The sequence below is a fragment of the Drosophila arizonae genome, chromosome X (assembly GCF_054131065.1).
Source record: "Drosophila arizonae isolate 15081-1271.41 chromosome X, UAZ_ARI_1.0, whole genome shotgun sequence".
Taxonomy (NCBI): domain Eukaryota; kingdom Metazoa; phylum Arthropoda; class Insecta; order Diptera; family Drosophilidae; genus Drosophila; species Drosophila arizonae.
Window position 1 is genome coordinate 21,052,763 of NC_142927.1, and position 21,464 is coordinate 21,074,226.

General features: G+C 38.7%; 1 protein-coding gene across 3 annotated transcripts; it reads left to right on the forward strand.

The window, feature by feature from the left end:
- The first annotated feature begins 46 nt into the window (after positions 1–46).
- Rip11 (Rab11 interacting protein) lies at positions 47–20,469 on the forward strand. Of its 3 annotated transcripts, none has more exons than XM_089473556.1 (7): positions 47–421; positions 15,515–15,659; positions 15,718–17,693; positions 18,412–18,560; positions 18,646–18,806; positions 19,175–19,523; positions 19,792–20,469. In XM_089473556.1, exons 1-6 carry the CDS (start codon positions 391–393, stop codon positions 19,212–19,214), a joined length of 2,502 nt encoding a protein of 833 aa, XP_089329682.1. In that variant the 5' UTR covers positions 47–390; the 3' UTR covers positions 19,215–19,523; positions 19,792–20,469. The 3 variants fall into 3 exon arrangements, with proteins under 3 accessions (XP_089329682.1, XP_017872054.1, XP_017872055.1); XM_018016566.2 differs by having other exon boundaries at positions 48–421; positions 15,718–16,448; XM_018016565.2 differs by lacking the exon at positions 19,175–19,523.
- Positions 20,470–21,464: the final 995 nt, after the last annotated feature.

The window sequence follows — 21,464 nt, forward strand, 5'->3', positions numbered from 1 at the left end:
TGGTATTTTTTAGTGGTATAACAATATGATCATATCGATAGTGTGGGCATCGATTGCCAGTTTCATTTTAGACATCTCAAACAACAGAGCTGCAGGGTAGGCGCGTGTGGCCTGTAAGCGTTTTCTTTTTTTTTTGTTGCTATTCAAAAGAATATATTTACTATACGCGACGCGTCTAAACTAGTGTATGTGTGTGTGAATAATTTGTTGCTGCGTTAATTTAAAGATTAATGCGCACAAGTGCATTAAATAATAATACCAAAAGAAAAACAACAGACAACAGCGCCCCTGCCCTTCAAAACAGCTCTACAATAATATTATTCCAATATAACTTCAAAATTCAAGTGAGGAGTTGTTATTTTGCCAAACTGCTAAAGGGTGCTAGCCGTTATGTGGAGTCCAACACATTGCAGTGTAACTGGTAAGTGCAGGTGTTGTTCACTCACTATCTCTATCTCTCCTGTCAGCTGGTTATACTCATAAGTGCCGTTGCATAAATAACATTTGAGAGGGGCTACTACCAAGACGCTCCTAAAATATCACATTTAACGTCAAACTGGTTTAGTTATTGTCACTGTATGTGTGTGTGTGTGTGTGTGTGTGTCTCACACTGACAGCCTGCATGCCTGCCTCTGTGTGTGTTTGTGTGTTTATGGGTTCAAAAAATCGTAAAATTTAAGCGCAAAGCCAATTGAACTGCTGTTAAATACTATTAATTGGTCAAATTACGCATTGTGTTTATTTTTGTCGACGTCTTATGGCGATTGGGACCTTAAAAGAATAACAATATTAACTTACACAGACATATTAGTTATGTTTGTAGTAGAGATTCTCTGTATGTGTGTTTTATTTTTATTTTTTTCGTGGTGAAAACCATTGTAACCTATTCAACATCTTGTTTAAAATTTCACTTTTTCTGTTTTCGACGCTTTGAACGCATGACCCCCGCTCTGCCCGCTGCTACTGCTGCCGCTGCTTCGGCGACTGCTGCCAGTTTTCCCGGTTTTCTCTTTTTGTTTAACCATACTTTATCTCGACACAATTGCAGTATCAGTGAATTACGTTGATAAGATTATGTATTTATTTGCCATTTGCCATTTTCATTGCCTCAATGCGATCATTTTTTGTATTATTTATATTAATATTTTTTCAGTCGCTTACTCACCGCTCGTGTCTAAAATCCACGAACATTTTTAAATCGCAATTCTAACTCCACATAGTCACACCCACAAACAAACACACACGCACACATTCGCTCTCCTCCTTTTTCGCTCTTTCCTTTTTTGCTTCTTCTCCAACATTATCTTGTTTTTGTTGTTGATTGATTTGCTAATGGCGCATGGCGCGCATATTTGATTTATTTTGATTCCGCCTTTTCTTCTTTGTCGCATTCCTTCACATACGTGCACATGTGTATGTATGTATGTATCTATATAACTGTGCATACATATATAGTTATGTATGTGCGTGTGTGCATTTTTAGTGGGCCTTTTGGTGCTCTTGCCCATCGAATTGGACATGTTTACGTTTTTGTTTTGCTTTCTTCATGGCTGAATGTCAATGAAAAATCAGCGCAAAATATTGCAATCGTGACAAAATGGCAAAAATCTACGTCAAAAAAAAAAAAAAAAAAACTATCCGTCTCTGTCATTTGCTCTGTCTCGCGCTCTCTCTCTCTCTCTCTCTCCTTCATAGATTATTTTGCTAATATTGTTTTTAATTATGAATGTCAATTGCAAATATTGCATATTGCACAATTAAAGTAAACATGTGCATTTGTATGAATGCATGTGTGTGAGCATGTGCATACGTATAAGGCTGAATGCACACACACATTCATGCATGTATGTATACATATGTATGTAATTGCACAGATGAATAGGTAAATGACTCACGAAATGTTGAAAAGCTCACGACTGAAAAAAGCAGATAATGAACGCGCACACACGCGAATTTGTATATTTGTATGTATGTACATATGTATATATACTGATAAGGCAGATTGTAAATGCTCTCACACGCACACACACATAATTACCGATAAACAATTCTTGAAAGCACTGTCATCACCAATTAGGCTGCTTTTATTTTTGTTTGTCCTTTTGCGTCTGTTTCTCCACCTTGAACTTGCAGAACTTCGCAGCTTTGCCGCTGCGATACATACGTACATGTGTGTGTGTGTGTGTGTGCTTGTATATGTGTATTGGCATAGAGGCAATCCAAGTCCAGCAAATCAACGAAACTTCTATGCTCTTTTGCCAATAGGTTGATCTATCCAGGTATACGCAATGAAAATAGAATTAAGGGCAGGTGAATCATACGTTCCGGTATGCGCTCATTATGAAGATAAGTGCGGGTCTTTCTGTTTTATCACTAATTTTACTGCAACGACTCGGAGATATTGGCAAACATATAATGACACGTTGCAAGATAGAGGAGGCAAAAGTAATGTGTGTAAATCGGGGCATCGGTGGTTCTTTGGAGCTGGTTGCCAGCAAGTTGGCTTTAGTTCATTAGAGCTAGTTCCTAAACTCTGTTTTTGGTTGTCCATGAATGCAAGGCTTATATATAGTGTATATACTGTATTTATCTTCTATAAAGCAGTAACTATATTACTACCTCTTGAACATGTCGGGGGTTTTGGTTCTTTGAAACCGGTTCGTGAACTTGTATATTGTTTTTGTTTTATGTCCATGAACGTAAGGCCTTATATTATATATTTATGCATATATCTAATGCCCTTAGAGGAATTAGCGAAATTTGTTTCGGTTCGATTTGATTATTCTCAGTTTACAACTGGTTTGGCTTATATACATACATATATGTATGTATATAAGAAATGTTGTATGGCGCTCAAGCTCTGTTGAATGATTATAAAAAGACGTTGACGTCAATTAATAAACAAATCCGTTGCCAGCTTGTTGGTCGACTGCTCTCGCCTGTCTGTGTTTTGGCATTGTTTGCTTTCTTCTAGATTGATAAAAGTACCATACCAGGCCGTACCGCACCGCACCGCACCGCCCCGTCACCCCCATTCCCCCCCACAGGTGCAAGCCAACGACACTTGTCCAATTCATACCACGCTTCTCGCAGTCGTCGAAATAATACGAATATCTCTGTTTCTCTCGATTGTTTGCCAAAGTCTTTTATAAATATTTGCGCCTGAGATGAGCCTGAATCGTGTGAGGTGAGTGGGAGGAACAGCTGTTTGGTGTTTCGGAAAGCCGATTTCTTACCAAATTAAGCTCTGAAATACCTTAGGCATATGTGAGTGTTATGAATTGGATTATATTCAATGTAGAGTAATACATTATATATATGCCGACCACATGTTCATAAGAATCCAATTATTTGCTCAGTTTCCATCTATTTTTCACACTTGTGGGTGGAATTTCTAAAACACTAACTTGATTTTTTTTTCTCTTGTTTTTTGTTTATGATTTAGTTTAGTTAATTAAGTTAATGGCTTGCCTTTTTAATGGGGCACTTGGGTTAAGTAATATGAACACACCCACTGCATTGACGTGGCACTCCTCTATATTAGACTTCCCCCATTTCCCAGCACCCCTCCCCTTCCTCCCCCCGCCCTTCACACATTCACCTAGCCCATTTCGAGGCATATCCCAGGGCAAGCACGGTTCGTACTCTGTGTAATGTCTGCTTTTAGAAGTTGGCGGCTGTTTTTCCGCCAAACTTTGCGGCCGCCCAAGTGTGTGCGTTATTTTTAGCCATAAATTCTTGCCTAGAGCCCCCTACCCTCTCTCCTATCAAGGTGCTGGCCGGCTCGGTCGTGCACCGGAGTTACAGCAACGCAGAAACATCGATAAGAAATAGCAGCGAAATTGCGCAATATGTTGCCTTTTTTTAAAGCAGGCCACGAGACCATCAAACTAGCCAACCAATCAACCAGACAAACAAACAAAATTCCACCAAGCAACCAAGAGAAACACACGCATATTAACGATTCGAATTCAAAAAAAAAAAAAAAAAAAAAAACAAGCAAAACACAAAACCTAAAGACATCAAAAGCAACGACCATTGAATGCTCTTGAGTTCGAATTTATTGCAGCTAAGCAAATTAAGTCCTCGGAATTATTCATAATATCGCTTGAATCGATATTTTTATAGAGCAACCTTTGGAGGTTTCTTGAGATATTTGTACAACACTTATCATATACATAAAGATATAAATAAATATAATTAGCAATATAGTTACATATATAAACAGAGCTGTCTTAAATCTTCAATTTACTTGATGATGAGTCGGCCCAAGTACGCGTTAACTAAAGGACATGAATTTGCATAAAATATATTAAATATTTGATACCTGTAAAATTCCAATGCCAAGCCCCACTGCTCCTCAGTAGAAGCAACACAAAACTAGATTCACGAATCGACTCGGAACTCTTCCAATTGACGTGATTTGACTGGTTTGCGAATACCTACAAATCGTAAAGATGCAATTCTTATTGGAATCGCTGGCTGTAATAGCGCGCGAATGGCCGTTTGTCCGTTTGTCCGTTTGCCCGTTGGATGCATTTATGCGAAACAGTTACGTTTCATTGCCCCCGACCCAGTTAGCGACTATTCTTGGCGAATAGCACGAATGCAGTGAATGAAACTGGTCTGAAATCGGATCTCGGCTCCACCTCCTGCTGTCGCATCAATTGATTTCCAGTTTGCCAACTGCTAAATTTATGCTACTGCAACAATTACTACTATTACGACTACTGTTAGGACTGCTGGTACCACAGCTGCTGGCATTACTATTGCTGCTACTGTTACTACTATTAATACTGCGACTATTCTCATTAGTATTGCTATAACTATTACTATCATTGGCAATGCTGTTATTACTACTACTGTATGTCTACTACTATTGTTCCCCCTACTACTATACTACTGTTCTGACTGCTACTACTACTACTGCTACAGGTGTATGTCTACTACTATTGTTCCCACTACTACTATACTACTGTTCTGACTGCTACTACTACTACTGCTACAGGTGTATGTCTACTACTATTGTTCCCACTACTACTATACTACTGTTCTGACTGCTACTACTACTACTGCTACAGGTGTATGTCTACTACTATTGTTCCCACTACTACTACACTACTGTTCTGACTTCTACTACTACTACTGTTAAAAGTGTATGTCTACTACTATTGTTCCCGCTACTACTATACTACTGTTCTGACTGCTACTACTACTACTACTACTACTATTATTGCCACTACTACCATTACTACTACTATGTCTACTGCTATTATTGACATTACTACTATGTCTACTACTATTCTTGCTACTATGTCTACTGCTATTATTGACATTACTACTATGTCTACTACTATTCTTGCTACTATGTCTACTACTATTACATCAACTGCTACCATGACTTCTACTATGTCTATTACTAATATTGTCGCGACTTCTATGTCTACTACTATTTTTGCTACTACTATGTCTACTACTATCATTATTACTTTGCTTACTACTGTCAATGTCACTGTTACCATTACTACTACTACTATTATTGTCACTACTATCATTACCACTACTATGTCTACTACTACTACTTTTACTAATGACTATTATTGCCACTACTGCTATGACTGCTACTATCATTGCCAATTCTCTTATTACTACTACTATTTCTATCAATAGCATTGCTATGTGTATCACTATTATTGCTAGTATTGCTAGTACTCTCACTACTATTACAATTCCTACTACTATTTGCATCACTACAATTACTACCATCATTACGAATAATAATACTTTTACTATTATCTTTACTACTACTATCACTGATATTATTTACATAGAGTACTACTACTACTATTACTACTACATTACTATTTCTAGTACATCTTCCTCTTATGACCCAAAGTAGCTGCACCTTATATTTATTTGACCTTTTGCAATTGTCTTTACGTGTTCAAGAGTTGGAAATTCGTTGCATTTAATTGCCCTCACTTTCACGTGCCTAAAGAAAATATTTAAATGCACAGCAAAAAACTAATGCAACTAGCATATACCCTGTAAAGTTGAAAAGTTATGTATTTAACATCGAACAACGGAATAGATGCATTGAAGTTAACATTTGATTGCAAACTGGAATCTTTTGATCAAGTTATTTTGCAGGCAGTTGTACGATAATGAAATTTCAGATAACAATGGAACTTGCATATACATATATAGTTAGTGTCCAAATATTAACTTCTGCAATCAGTTGCTAATCTGTGCTTGCAAAAGCTTACATCAAAACGTTTGTTTGCATTGATGAAAATAGGTTTTATGGCACATAGAGCTAATTGTTAGTATCTGATATCTTTTATCTATGGTTTTTGTTCATTCTTAAAATAGTATTTTAGCTTTATGTAAATCTACTTCACTGATCTACTATCTGCACAGTCGTGAGCGTGCAGGGTATACAGAAATTGTGTGTATTTAAAATATTTTTAAACTTTTGATGAGCAGCTGGCAATGCATGCAACTGCAACTGCAACTGCAACTGCAACTGCAGCGGCTAAATGCAATGCACTCTAAAATCGAAGAAATATTTATGAAATGAATGAAAGGCCATTGGGGGGTTACTTTCGAGGCGATTCATGAAGTGCTCTCAAGTAGTTTCAAGAGGTTTTTGTTTAGTTTTTTTCCCTGCTTCATGTTGCAGAGCTATAAATCAGCATTTTCGCACGATCTCAGTTGTTGTTGTTGTTGTTGCTGTTGCATCTGTTGTTTATGATATTGCGGCTAATTGCTGCTGCTGCTGCTGCTGCTGTTGTTTATTAACAAATGCTGTTCTAACGGTTCCCCATTACAAAAAAAAAAAAAAAAAAAAAAAAAACAGAAATTACATCAATGCAGAGTACTTAAACGTAAACGGAATTAGTATATTATATATTTGCCCACCGTTCATTAAACTTAATATAGTTCACATAGAAACATAGAACATAAAAAAACCGAAAGAGAAAGATATAATTATATTATAGAACAAATGTATACATAACTTTTATAAATTGACAGAAATATTGTTTGTTATTAGACTAATTAAGATTTGATAATATATTAAAATTAATAATTATATTATAATTAATTATATTATAGAACAAATGTATACATAGCTTTTATAAATTGACAGAAATATTGTTTGTTATTAGACTAATTAAGAATTGATTTCAGTGCATGGTTTGTGTTTCAAATTAAGCATTTTTCAGTCCAAAGCAACGAGAGCAATCGAGCCCGAATTTGTGGTACATTGTGAAGATGTCTTGACCCAAGTCGTAGCACCCATTTCAAATGGAAACTAGAGCAAAAAGTAGTGCGAGATAAACTAAAGATTGTGTGAACTCACGGATTTAGATTTCAATTGAGAGATTTGAAACAAAAGTTGAGGTCTCTACAAAGTACAGTTACAAGTCTCAGCTTTCTATCTATAAAAGTAAAAGTCTTTTTTAAAGATATATGTCTTATACATATAAACTTAGTTTAAAAAAATTTTATTTAATTTATATTTTTAATTTTTGATTTATTATATATATATATTTTTTGTATAGTATAAGCTTAAAAAATTTTTTAAATTATTATTATTATTATTTTTTTTTTTTTGTATTTTATTTTAATTAAATAAAAATAGTTAGACCGTTTTAATTAAATGTTTTTTTTTTTCATAGCATAAGTTTCAACTATTACTATTATTTATTTTATTTTTTATACCCTGAACCCATTTTCAATGGGAAATCAGGGTATAATGGTTTTGTTGAAATGTTTGTAACAGGGAGAAGGAGGCGTGGCAGACCCCACAAAGTATATATATTCTTGATCAGGGTGACGAGCTGAGTTGATTTGGCCCTGTCCGTCTATCTGTCCGTCTGTCCGTATGTATGAACGCGTCGATTTCAGAAGATATAAGAGCTAGAGACTTCAATTTTTTTTTAAAATGTCCGTAATTACAGCGCGCATATCAAGTTTATCATTAAAATTCGATAACTCATCCCGATCTTTTTTTTATCGATAAAAAACCTTATCGAAAACCAGTTATAAAATTATATCTTCTACACCTTTATTGCTAGAGTCTCCAAATTTTTAATGTATGCTTATATGCAATTTATACAATTTCGTTTTTTGTTAAAATTTACCCCCCACCCTTAAATTCACCCCCTCACCCTCACTTTTGTAAAAAGCGTATTTCAAATACTAGAGACTTGTGCTTTGGCAATTACATGCATATCCATGTTATAATCATAATCTGAAAGTTTCATGAAGATCGTACGTCCATAAAAAAAGTTATTAAACAATTAAGTTCTCATGCGTGTTTATGCGTGGGTGCTTGTGTGTGTATGTGTTTGTGTATGTGTGTGTATGTGTTTGTGTATGTGTGTGTGTATGTGTATGTGTGTGTGTATGCGTTTGTGTATGTATGCGTGTGTGTGTATGTGTGTCTGTATGCGTGTGTGTGTATGTATGCCTGTGTGTGTGCGTGTTTCTTGTGTAAGCTGAAAGACGCGAAAAATTATTGAAATATCTATTGCTCCAAGGGTTCAGGGGATCTCGTAGTCGAGCAGTCTCGACTAGAGCTTTCTTACTTGTTTTATATTGATTAAGTTTTTTATATGGTATAAACTATATTTTCATAGTTCGGGAATATCTTAACTACTTTTATTGTTATTTATATAATATAAGTTACATCTATACTTAATTCATTTATTATTATAAGTCCTAATTTTTTTCTAGTTAAAGAATATAACACACCCACACACACACACCTTCATTACGCTTTGAGTATTGCTTTTGTGAAAGTGCCTCCAAGCCAGCGGGTTTCAATAGTTAATTTACCATAGTAAATTATCATTAGCGCTGCCTAAATGCAGCCGTTGCGTTAGCTGCGCAGCAGCAGAGCAGGTGTGATCTGTGTTTGTATGTATGCAGTTAAACATAACTGGAATAACAGCTCTACCTAGGGTATCTGCAAATCGGGCAAACTCGATCAATTATTAACAGAAATAAAACAAAAAAATTATAAAAAAAAAAGCTTTTAACTCTATTTAATTCACAATAAAGTAAAATAAATATATGTATTTACTTAACTACATCATCATATATGTGAATACACATATATAAACGATCTTTGGCCAACGAAAATTGCAATATGTTCATGGCTATAGCCAAAGCTTTGCCAACATTGACTTTTGGGTCCCAAAGATATTTGAATTGAATTGAGGAGCTATTCAGGCCGTCGTCAGCATTCAGAGGAGCCGGGTTTTCGATGGTCAATCAAAATGAGTTGATATTCACTTTGCAGTAAGCTCGATTCGAAAGCATTGTGACAATTTATATATATATGTATATACATATGTATGTATGTATATATATATATATACTACCTATGTACAGCACGCTGCGCCAATGCCAACGCCAACGGAAACTGAAATAAAACCGAGGCGAATTAGAAAACCATTTTAAATTGTATCTGGCTGGCAGTTCGTGTATCTGAAAACATTTCCATTTGTATCTGACATGCAGCTGCTGCTGTTCGGCCCGGCCGCGGGGCGACTCTGTCCATGGGCTCATTAACATGCGCGCAGAGGAGCATTGGCCTCGGGAGCACCAGCAGCAGTCGGTAGTCGTAGCGTCAGCTATAGGCTAATCATCATCATCATCATCATCATCATCGTCATCGTCATCGTCGTCCACCTCGTGCTCTGTTCTGTGTCTTGGCAGTTGCCACGCCTCCCTCTCTTGCTCTCTCCGTCTCAGTCTCAGTCAGTCGAAAGTGGAACAGCGAACTCTCAAAGTGCGTGTTGGGAATTTTGTACATTTGTAATGCGACTTTTACTGCCAACAGTTGAATCAGTTGTTGTTGTCTCACAGAGTGGGTGGGGCTGTGGGGCTGCGGGGCGACAGCGACGAAGCTGTAGCTGTTGCAGCATGTGGGGGGAAAAGTCTCAGTTCCCCCAATGCCGATGTCTGTGGCAATAATAAGGTCGCTTGGCTCTTAACGGTTGGCTGCCACTGCTAACTGTCGCAAGTTAAGTTTTGCCATACTCGCTCACCCAGTGAAAACGAGTATATTCGCTATTGTCTGCTGCCCAGATCAAGTATCACGATCATACGTATATAGTATATGGCAATTTGAGGAAAATGTATATTTTTGGCAGGTGACTCACTTCTGACACTTTCTAAAAACCAGCGCCACCTACTGGAGGGGGCGTGGCATATCGAAATAACGAAATAGTTAAAATCGGAGATATAAAGATATAAAGTTAGAGCAGATCTGATCGCTCGATATCTGACTCTGTCTCTCTTAATCTTAAACCTCGTTCTTTCTTTCTTTCTCTGTCTCTCTCACTCTCGCTCTGTCTTATTCTTAAACTACCTCCTCTACCTCTTTATTCAAACCACTTTCTCGCTCTCCATCTGCCTTATTCTTAGATCTTCTCTCTCTCTCTCTCTCTCTCTCTCTCTCTCTCTCTCTCTCTCTCTCTCTCTCTCACTTATTGATATAATATTTAATATTTCTCTCTCACTCACTCTCATTCTTAAGCTTTCTCTGTTTCTCGTATTTTCTTTCTCTTTTAGTCTCAAATCTCCTTTCTCTATCTCACTCAGTATCTCTCTGTTTCTCGTTATGTTCCTATCTCCCTCTCTTTTCTCCCATATCTGACCCTTGAACGAACGTTTGCATCCAATTGCAAAGCTCTTACCTTTGTTTCAGTTATTTCATTTTAGGTTTTTCTTTGTCAAATTTGAATTTTCAATTTGACTGCTTCGAAATAGTAATCAAGATAATCAAGATAATTAAGATAATAATGATAATGATAATGAAGATAAGCGCACTGACATCATCGCACTAGAACTGGAAGCCATAATTCAATCTATTAGAAATGTTTCTTGTGAAACCCCAAAAATGTTTCAAAAGCAAATTTCCTGGTACAGAGTGTGGAGCCGTTGGCTGGAGCAGGGCGTGCAGGGGCAGACGGGATTTATAGACCAAAGCTTGGCAATGATTTCATTGAAATAAATTAACCTCAAATGTTGACCTCCTCGAGAGAAGCAAAGGCCAGCAATATGTTAAAAGAGCAAAACCAACACAAAAGCGACAATTGACAGTTGCATTGTTGGTGGTGCTGTTGTTGTTGTTGTTGTTGTTGTTACTGCTGCTGCTGATTCTGTTGTTGGTGGTATACCCTGTACAAAATAATTGGCTAAAAAGCCAGCAAAAAATCGTTGCATAGATTCATTAATTCGCAGTTGTTGTTGGCTAATAAATTTTTGTAATAAATAAATACAATTTTTTAGTTAGATTAAAAAAAAATATTTCGTTTTTAATATATGTATTATCAGAAAGAAAAAAAAACACTGCAAACAAATTTTAATTTTTTCTTAAGTTTCAAATTGATTAAATAATTAAATAAAAAAAAAATTTTTTTAAATTAACTAATGAATAGTAAAAACCTTTAAAGGATATCTTTAAGTTGAGTATTACAATTTTCAACTTGTTGCTTTTGTTATTCTCATTCTCGCACAATTGAAAAGGTGCAGTGGGTATGTGTGTGTGTGTATATATGTACATATATACATATATATGTATGTCTGAATTTACCTTTGTCTACGTTTGAGTTTGCGGGTCATGCGAAGCATTAAAATAATTGACAATAAACAAACACAGAAACAACAGTACATGCATATGTATGTGATATATAGGTATAGACAGACATACATACATATATACAAATATCCATATATATATTTGTACGCGCTACGAGTATCTTATTTCAGCTCCTATCAAATTGGTCTAGAGTGTGGCAATTTTTGTTAGAGCTCTATATAAATCAAGTCATTGTTATCGATTATTATTGATAGAAGAATTTTGTTAGCTAGCTTTGCAGATAACACCACAAAATTCCAGACATGTGAATAATACAAGAGTTTATTATTACCAAATAGTTTTTTGTTGCGATTTCAGTTTTAACAATAGCTTAAATGGCGAAACTTTAAATTTTTAGAGAGATGACAAATTCATATGCAAATATGCAAATTATCAAGCTTATTTATCTAATCATCTAATGTAAAACTCGAAACGAAATGTTATCAAATGTTATTTGATTTTGTGTTAACTTCTTCAACTTCTGCTTAATTAAAACAAAAGCAAGACAGTTAATATTTATTTGCGAAAATTGATAACTAATTGCCTGATTTTGGTAGTGAAAAAGTAAACTTTTGTATATATATTAATTACGCTCAACATGGGGAAAAGTATTTCTTCTTTTACTTTTTTTTTCGCACAGCTTGTTTCGAAAAAAAAAAATTACAAAAGAAATGAAAACATAATTACAATTTTTTTCCAGCTACAATTTAATGTTGTTTTGCATACAAAATTTCATTTTTAAGCGCTTTTTATAACCTCTACATATGTAAGTGGGTGTACGTATGTATATGTGTATTTGCACGTATGCAAATATGTATGGGTGTGTGTGTGTAAGCATTCACTATTTTTTTTTTTTTTTTTTTTTTTTTTTTTGTAGCATTGAGTCTGTTGACTCGTATGACAATGGGCACCGACTATCTATCCACCTGCTTTCATCACAGCTCCCCCTCTCTCTCTCGCTCTCTCTTTCTGTTTCTCTGACTCACACAGGCATTGTATTGTGTGGGTGTGTTTGTTTGTCTATTTGCCTACAATTCATTGATGACGCTAGCGTGTGGCTTGCTTGGGCTTCTGTTTGCTCTCAACAAGCACTCAATTACGTGTTGAACGCTTTTGTAGCGCCGCTTATGGCTCTCACTCCCGCCGCTGACCTCGGCATCTCTCCCCTCCCTCAATCATCTTCATTAACAAATCGAATGTCATTAAGTGCACAGAATGCTCTGGGTGTTGATTTGGCACACACACATACACACACTAACACATGTTTGGAATGGCGCACTATAAAAGATCGAAGATTGAGCGAACGAACAGGCCATTCGGCTGTAAAGCGTGACTCAAAAAGCGAAAATGATGCCGAATTCCGAATACCGAATGCCACAGTCAGAGCCAGAGCCAGAGCTAACGAAAGCCGCAATTTGAGTGCCGTGCGAAGCGAGCGAACAAATAAAACGGGGCGACTTAACGGTTTCCCTTACTGCCAGCTGTGCGCTCTCTGTAATTTTGCCACTCTCTGCTCTTTGCGCTCTTCGCGTTCTACTCAGTGTGTTTTGTTTTTGTCATTGTTTGGCAAATTTTGCCATTTGACATTTACCATTTTACCTTTTGCCATTTCTATTTCGGTGGCTGCCATTTACATATAGTCCCCAACCCTCCAGCGATAATTCGCGGGGAAATAAAGAAACGTTCGCTGATTGAATACTTATTGTGGGTATTTGACTAAACTCATCCGCCAACAATTAAATTCATAAGTAGATATTAATTTAGCCTTAATTCTTAGTCTAGCAATAATAAAGCTTACAATACAAGTGGCGTGAAACTGTAATGCGCGCCCATCTCTAGTTCCCTTTTTTTTTATTGCACTGAAACCGGTTTATCGATATTCATTGGATACATTCTGTGTGATCATCAATTCATCTATTGCTCTTCACTGTGTGCCATTCCCGGCTGTCTCTAACCTCATTTTTTGCGCAGATATGTTTGTGTTTGTATTTACATATGTTATGTTTGCATATGTGTGTGTGTGTGTGTGTGTGTGTGGACTGCGAAACTGTTAATGTCCGTCGCTAAAGGTTCCCCAATTGGCTTAAGAAAAGCCACAACCGCAACAAGTGATAAATGCGGGTCTAAAACAGAACGTGCAAAGCGAAAAAATGTTAATGTAATAATAATTATTTGGCGTCAAGACGCCCACAGTGGGTAAAAGGCATCGAACAACTCTGCCACCATCACCTCTTTCACTTGCAATGAACGAAACCGTAAATAAAAAGGCAAACAAATTTGCAAGAGAAAAAGAAAACAGCGGGAAAAAAGTAGCAAAATGTTTTCGTTGCTTTTCTATTGAGCGCTTTTTACTTACCGCCGTGCGATTGCTTTTGCAGTTAGCTGTTGTTGTTGTTGTTTTTGTTACGAGTTTCAAATTTGCGCAATTTGCGTTGCGCTAACGGTATTTTTGCGCCAAGCACATTTGAATAGCGATGTAACAATCAATAAGAAAAGTCATTGCAAATCGATTAGTTCAAATGCAACAAAATTGAAATTTTATACAAATGAAAACAAATTGCAAAAATATGTAATCCTAAAGTCATAGAATAAAAAAAAAAAAAAAAAAACAAAAAAAAAAAAACAGAAATAAAATATAATTATAATTAACTATTAAAAAAAAATATAATAAATAAATAAGTAAATTAAATTTATAAATTCCAAAGAAAAACTATCTATTTTATTTCATTTACATACATACATATCACATATTTATAAAGCTGCAAACTTATACAAAATTATGCAATTTTTCGTAATGAGGTTTCTCAGGTTTTTGAGTTCCCCTTGATATTCCTGATGCATGGATATCTGAATATTTATGTACCTCGAAGTAGAGCTGTGAAATGGAGTCTCCTCCATTGCCCATGCATATATGTAACTGGACTGGAACCGATGCGAGCGTCATGAGTCTAAAACAATGCTGCGACTTTCTGCGCACCACAAATACCGAAAGCAAATGTTTTGCTTTAGTTTTTATTTTTATTTTTTGCGGTTTTCATATCAGCCGGATGCTGTCGAGCTATGCTGGCTATGACTTTGGTTTTAGTTTTGGATTCGTCGAGGTCACGAGGCGCTCTCAAGTGAAACTCGAAGCGACTTCAAAATTTGCTTTTAGGTCGCTATCAAAAAGCAACAGCCCGTCCGTCCGTCCCTCCATCCGGTACGTTGGTTGCTATAAAGCCAGAACTGACTCACAATCCATCCATGCGAATTTTAAATTGTGCACTTTTTTTTTTTTTTTGGCGACGCTCTTGAGACCTTAATGTCGTCGTTGGAGCTGTTGACACAGCTGCCGGAAATGTAGGCGGACAAATCAAAATTAAGACATTGGCCGGCGCAGCCTGGTGACAGCTGATAATAGGAATGAACTTTCTTATGGGGCGACGCACCGGATCATCAACTCAATAAATTGTTTAAAAATACTTACAGCGTTTATAAATAATCATGATTTCAGCTTCTTTGCATATTGATTAGGAAAGAATCTCGATATTAATTTTAATTTGAATTTATTTTATTTAATCAAATAATTTAAAAAAAATATTAGTATTCTAGTATTAATTTACACTCTCTTAAATCTAAGACTTTATAAGATTTATTTGGATCGTGGGGCATTCTTGTTAGCCTTTGGCTTCTCTTTGCGTATGAAAAGTTCTCGATAATATTTTCATTTAAATTTGTGACCCGAATTGAATTATAAGCTTTCCCACCTTTATATTCCCTTTCTGTAACTCCCTTAGCATAACTCCTTATATTACGTTCCGCCTTTCTATGTGATTCTCATGGCATTGCGTCTAACTCGTCTATCTCTTTCATTTACAGTTCAGCGTGCGCGAGGTCTTCTGACCAAAGGCAAGAATGGCACCAACAATTGCTTTGTCACAATTGCCCTGGGTAAGGAGAAGTACCAGACGTCCGTCAAGGAGAAGGCCGAGTCGAGTGTGAACTGGAATGAGGAGTGCGAACTGTGAGTGTGTGTGCTTGTAAATTGTTGCGTATGTATTAATGCGGCATCTCGTTTCTAGCAAAATTCCGGATCAGGGCAATCGGGCGGAGCTAACGCTGACATGCCTGCATCGCAACAATCTGGGCATCGATGAGTTCTTGGGCCAGGCGACGCTGCCGCTCAAGGACATGGACGTCTATGATAGGCCGCGCGCCAAGTGGTGCAAGCTGGAGAGCAAGCCCGGCAAGGAGAAGAAGAACAAGGAGCGCGGGGAGCTGGAGGTGCGCATCGCGTTCGTTGTTAAATCCGGATCGCTGACAGATCTGAGCAAGAAGGACAAGCACAAGTCTTCCATTGGCCAGCTGGCCAGCTCCGTGGGCGGCAGCCTGCTCTCCATTGGCCAAGGCGAGAAGCGCAAGAGCATCAAGAAGCTAGCTGGGTCTCTCAGCTCCAAGCTGCACATACGCAGCAAGAAGAAGCAAGCGGACGGCGATGACAGCGGCTCGTTCAGCGGCTCCTTTGCCAGCATTGGGACGCCAAACAGCTCGTCGGGTCTGGGCGGCGTTGGCGGTGGCAGCGGACGGAGGCGCGGCCAGCGCGCCGGTGAGGCCGATCCAGGCGTCATTAGCGAGGACGAGGACGAGTTTGTGTTCGACAATCTGTCCCACAAGAGCTCGGGCAGCTCACTGAACATCCAGCGCTCCGGCCTGCAGCCGCCCTCGTCCAATGGCAATAACAATTTCACGCCGCGCAACCCATCGCCGCTGCTGAGCAACGGAGGCAGCATTGCCAAGGGGAAACTCAACGGAGGTAAGCCCAAATTGCAAGAGACAGTCGATGAGGATCCCATCGTTGCGGAGATGGAACAGCTTGAGCTCGATTTCAGCGTTCGTGCACGCACTCTGCCACCTCCCTCAAAGCCGCCACGCACGCAGCAGACACAGCAGGAGCTGGATTTGTTGGAGCGGGAGCAGATGGAGCTGAAGCCCGAGGGCAATGCCCAAATGCCAGTGGAGCCGGCGCCAGCACAGTCGGCGGCTCCCAGCCAGGTGGATGAGTGGGAGTCCAAGTTGTATGGTGGCGGAAAGTATTTGGAGATCGGCAGCAGTGACTCCCTGAAGCGTCGCAGCTGGGAGACACGCGTGCCGCTGCCGGTAACCAGCGAGGAGCCGCCACCGGTTCCCTCCTCAAGCAGCTCGTCGAGCTCATCGGATGAAGAAGAAGATTTTGAGACGGTGGAGGAGGAGCCGCCAAAGGCAGTGGCGCCGCCCCGCCCATCCGCTGAGAGCAGCAGCAAGAGCGAGAGCAGCTCGCTCTTCTCCCCGAACGTGGAGCCACGCAACTTTGATGCGCTCAATGCCAGCTTCGCCAAGTTCGAGCAGCGCAACAGCACAGCCATCTTTGCGGATGAGCAGCTGCCGCCCGAGCCGCCGACTAGGCCACCTCCGGCAGAGCCGCAGCCTTTGCCAAGTGAGCGCCCCAAGCCGCAGCCGCGTGCAACGAATCTCGAGCAGCTGAAGGCAGAGACGGCGGCGCTGGCAATGGCCGAGGCTGCCGCCGAGGAGGAAGCCTCACGCCAGCGACGCGCCGCCGAAGATGAGCGTCTAGAGGCCGAGCTGCGCTTGAACGAGCAGAGGCTGCGCGAAGAGGAGGCGGCGTTGCAGCAGGAGCTGGAGCTGCAGCAGGAGGAGCAGCGGCGACGTGAGGCCAAACGGCGTGAGGAGGATCAAAGACTCTTGAGCTTTGCCAAGCGCTCCACCTCCATGGAGGAGCAGCCATCAAAGCCGCTATCACCGAGGCAGGCATTTGGCCAGAAGGAGGAGGCGGAGAAGGAGGAGCAAACCACGGCCGTTGCTGCGCCCGTTGCTATTGCCGTTGCGGCGGCCATGGCCGATGTTGATCCAAGCATAGAGCACAACTTGTTAACGCCCGAGCAATCGCCCAAGGAGTTCAACAACATTGGCGGAGGAAGCGGCGGAGGCGTTGGCAGCGGCAGCGGCAGCGGCGAGCGCTGGGAGAAGCGACTGGGCAAATTTAAATACGGCAATAAGCGAGGTGAGCGGTTCTACCCAAAAGATACCACAGTTTGAGCTGCAAACACAGCAAAAAACGAAAAGCAGTAAAAACAAACCGTACTGAGAATTAAGCGAGCAGCAAACCTATCCAGAAATACCGAAAACCGAACCAAAAACTGAACCAAACTAATCCACCAACTAGTCACACCTCAATCAGATCTTGTGTACCCCGCATTTATAAACTGTCCGGCGATGCAAGAGCGGAGAGTGTAGCGGAGTCGGCACCGACAATCGAGCCAAGCAAATCGATCCAAGCAATTTTCCAACTCAGCTGTCATCTCTGTGTCATCCTATTGAAATTTCAATATTGATTTACCTACGCATTCCTCATCAAATTTCTCACACTATCAACTTCTCCTGCTGTGTGCATTGTCTCTAACTCCTAATATATATATACATATATATCTTCTCTTCTTTCCTTTTCTGTTTGTTTGTTTGTTTGTTGCTTTCTGTAATATTTCGTTGGTTCTGCTGCGAGCTGCCAGTGCCGCACGAACTGTTTGAACTGTTCCCTCTCAAGCTCGAGCCAGATGGAAGTGTTCGCAATGGACTGCTATCGCACTCTGATTAGAGTTACCAAAAGAGCACGTAAAATTGGTTCGATGTAGCTCACACTCTTCTTTGCATCTCCGGCAGCCGATCTCAGAATTTGATTGTTAACTCATTTTTGTTTGTTGTTGTTGTCTTTTCCTTTGCAGACAAACAAAATGATACGGATAGCAATTCGCCCAGTCCCAAGTCCACGGAGCGCATTATCATTGGCCACGAGAAGTCGGGCTCGCATGCGGATCGCCGTTCCGAGATCTCGGCACAGTTGGCCAAAAAATACGAGGGCAAGTCCCGGGAGGTGAGTGGGTCTCGACTCGAATCGCTTTTGTTTGCTCTCATTATCTCCCTCTCTCTCTCTCTCTCTCTCGCTCCTTCTGTTGCAGGAGCTGATGCTCATTGCCAATGGCATGGAGAATGAGGCTTTGCTGCAGCGGCAGCGCGTCAAGGAGCTGGAGGACTATTTGGATAATTTGCTGTTGCGCGTCATGGAGACGCACCCGAAGATCTTGCAGAATCCCTACTCGCGAACCACATCGGCCAAAAGGTACAAACAAATGTAATATACATATATATAAATATATATGTATGTATATGTGGGCATTACTCTCTTCACATGGAGCTCACGCTTTAACCATACACACACTGCCTTTCGTGCTCTTCCTCCACTTTGTTACTGTCTATGCTTCTCCCTGTTTTCTGTTCTGTTTGCTTTGTTATGCCACCTACACCACAACCACACCACCACCACTTCCACCGCCACCTCACTCCGCTGCATGTCCACCAATTGTAGTCTGCTTAATGTCTATTGATGTTTATTTATGTATATTTGCTTAGTTTTAGTTTATTGTTTGTTTGTTTATTTTTTGTTTTTAAGATGCCAATTTCTACATTTATGTATTTCTCTTTATTTAGTTATAAAAATTACATCAATATGAATGACTTTTTAAAGTAAGTGCTGCGAACTTTCGGCATGCAGTTGCACGCACACCTAACAAATGCAAGCCAAGCAAGCAACAACAACAAAACTCATAATGCACTAAAGACACACGAACAGCTAAAATCAAGATCAGCAACAACAACAACAATAATCCCCCTGAGAACCCCTGAGATCAGCAGCAGCAGCAGCAGCAGCCGCAGCCGCCTCCATCCGCAGCAACAAACAGCAAATACAACAATAGCAAGCAACAACAAACAGCAAAAGCAACAACTACAACAGCAGCAGCAACAACAGAAAATTTAACAGAAACAACAAAAACAATGAGTAAGAGAAATGAGCTTTCGTCTGTCGTCATCTGTAACTGTTTCAATTGGTGCTTCAGGGATTTCCAGTCGATTACCCTTGCACGCATATCTGTCTCTGTCTAACGCTGATCTTTCCAATACTCCCTCTCACTTCATACTGCTATCCTAAGTTTAAGTGTTGTACAAAGCATTTAGCGTGTTCTTCCACACACACACGCACACACACAAACAAAATCCTCTTGTTTATTACAGAATATTAATTTCTTTTTTTTACATTTCTTTTGCAGCGGTTAACTGCAGCAGAAGACAAACATTATTATGCAGCAGGCAGCTTATTGTCGGGCAAGAACACAGACCGATGGAAAGAGAGGCAGTTCCAAGCGAGAGTGAGAGGGAGAGAGGAGATATGTAAAATAGAAACAAGACGAACACCAAGTTGCCTTTGTCATTAGAGAAATTCAAGTGCTTTCTTATTGTATTTTTTAGCATTATATTTACACATACAGTAACAACTCTTAGTATTTAAGATGATTTTTTTTTTCGAACACAAATGACCACTACTACAAGGCCCAAAAAAATTATGTTGACATTTTCTGTGCGTATTGTTTATAATTATGATATTCGGATTTTTCATTTTGCCCTGTGTTAATATTTGAACGAACTTAAATTAAATTATATGTTAAATGTAAATTATTGTAAGCAATTTGCTCGTGAATTGTGTAGCTTTGTTTCGATTCAACCGATTAATTGAAATTATCCAAAAGTATTTTTTATTTGCATTTCAAAATGTGTTTTTTTTTTTTCTTTTACGTGGCGAGTCCAGCGAAATCGGCTACGATTGAAACAATTTATAGTTAAGTAAGTTTTAAATTATTTATGTATTAGACGTTAAGCGAGGAGAGAACTACATACAGTTATATATAATATGTTGAAATGATTTCACTTATTAAACAAAATTAAAAACACTTAACATTGATATTAACATTTCGGGCGACAAAAATAAATTTTACTGTGGAGTTTATAATTGCATCGAGTTTTTTTTGGGGGAATTATTGCAGTTTTTACAGGTCATTATCGCATAACTATGTATAATTTCCATTTATTAACGAAAGATTGTTACGTTTATATGTTTAAAATACTCATTTAACAGCACCAATTGAGTAGTTTCTGGAAATTAGTGTGAACTAGCTGTGAACTATCGTCAACATTTTATTACATATCGATACACAAAGAGTCGTATAGTAAAAAACCGTTATCACAACGATCGACTTACTTTAAGTTTTGCCGCCAGATGCATTGCGCAATATATAGAAATAGAATTTAAAATATTCTAATTTGTTAAATATGATATTAAATTATTAAATGAGTAAAAATATATTCAAGCTCAACTTTTACAATTTATAATTTTTTTGTCTTTAGCTTTGACATTTTTCTTATATATGTATATCTTCTCAGGCTTCAAAATATATGAGAAAAATGTGAAAGCGATGCCAAATTAGTATGTATTTAGTTAAATAAATATATACTTGACTCTGATGACGACTTTGCATGTATATTAATAAATGATTCATAAATTTAACCTGTCTGATATTCGAGAAAATTTGTATATCGTATATATTTTAGATTTTAATACTCTAGCAGTTTTCACAGAGCATATTATTTTATTTATTCGACTCATAAGAGATATATCATTGATACATCCATTAGCAAGCTGGTATATCCCTTTACTCATGTTGAAAGGGAAGCTGGAACTTGGTACTTACCCAATTAAAATATTCTTACTCTCCGTCAAATAGGACTTAGGATATAATTCACTCAAAGTGTTTGCTAGAATAATATGAATTTCATTTACTTTTTTTAGGCAGTGACCGCACTGTCAAATTCCGTGAGCTGTTACGAAAATAACAGCATCCGCGATATCAATAATTAGATATCGATATACAACAAAAGTTCGATTTAA

What these genes read in the sequence shown, in the direction of transcription:
- Rip11 (XM_089473556.1), top strand. Translation starts at nt 391, where the DNA reads ATGTGGAGTCCAACACATTGCAGTGTAACTG. An exon ending in AACACATTGCAGTGTAACTG is followed by an intron (nt 422 to 15,514) that starts GTAAGTGCAGGT and finishes TTTCATTTACAG; the next exon opens with TTCAGCGTGCGCGAGGTCTT. An exon ending in TAAATACGGCAATAAGCGAG is followed by an intron (nt 17,694 to 18,411) that starts GTGAGCGGTTCT and finishes TTTCCTTTGCAG; the next exon opens with ACAAACAAAATGATACGGAT.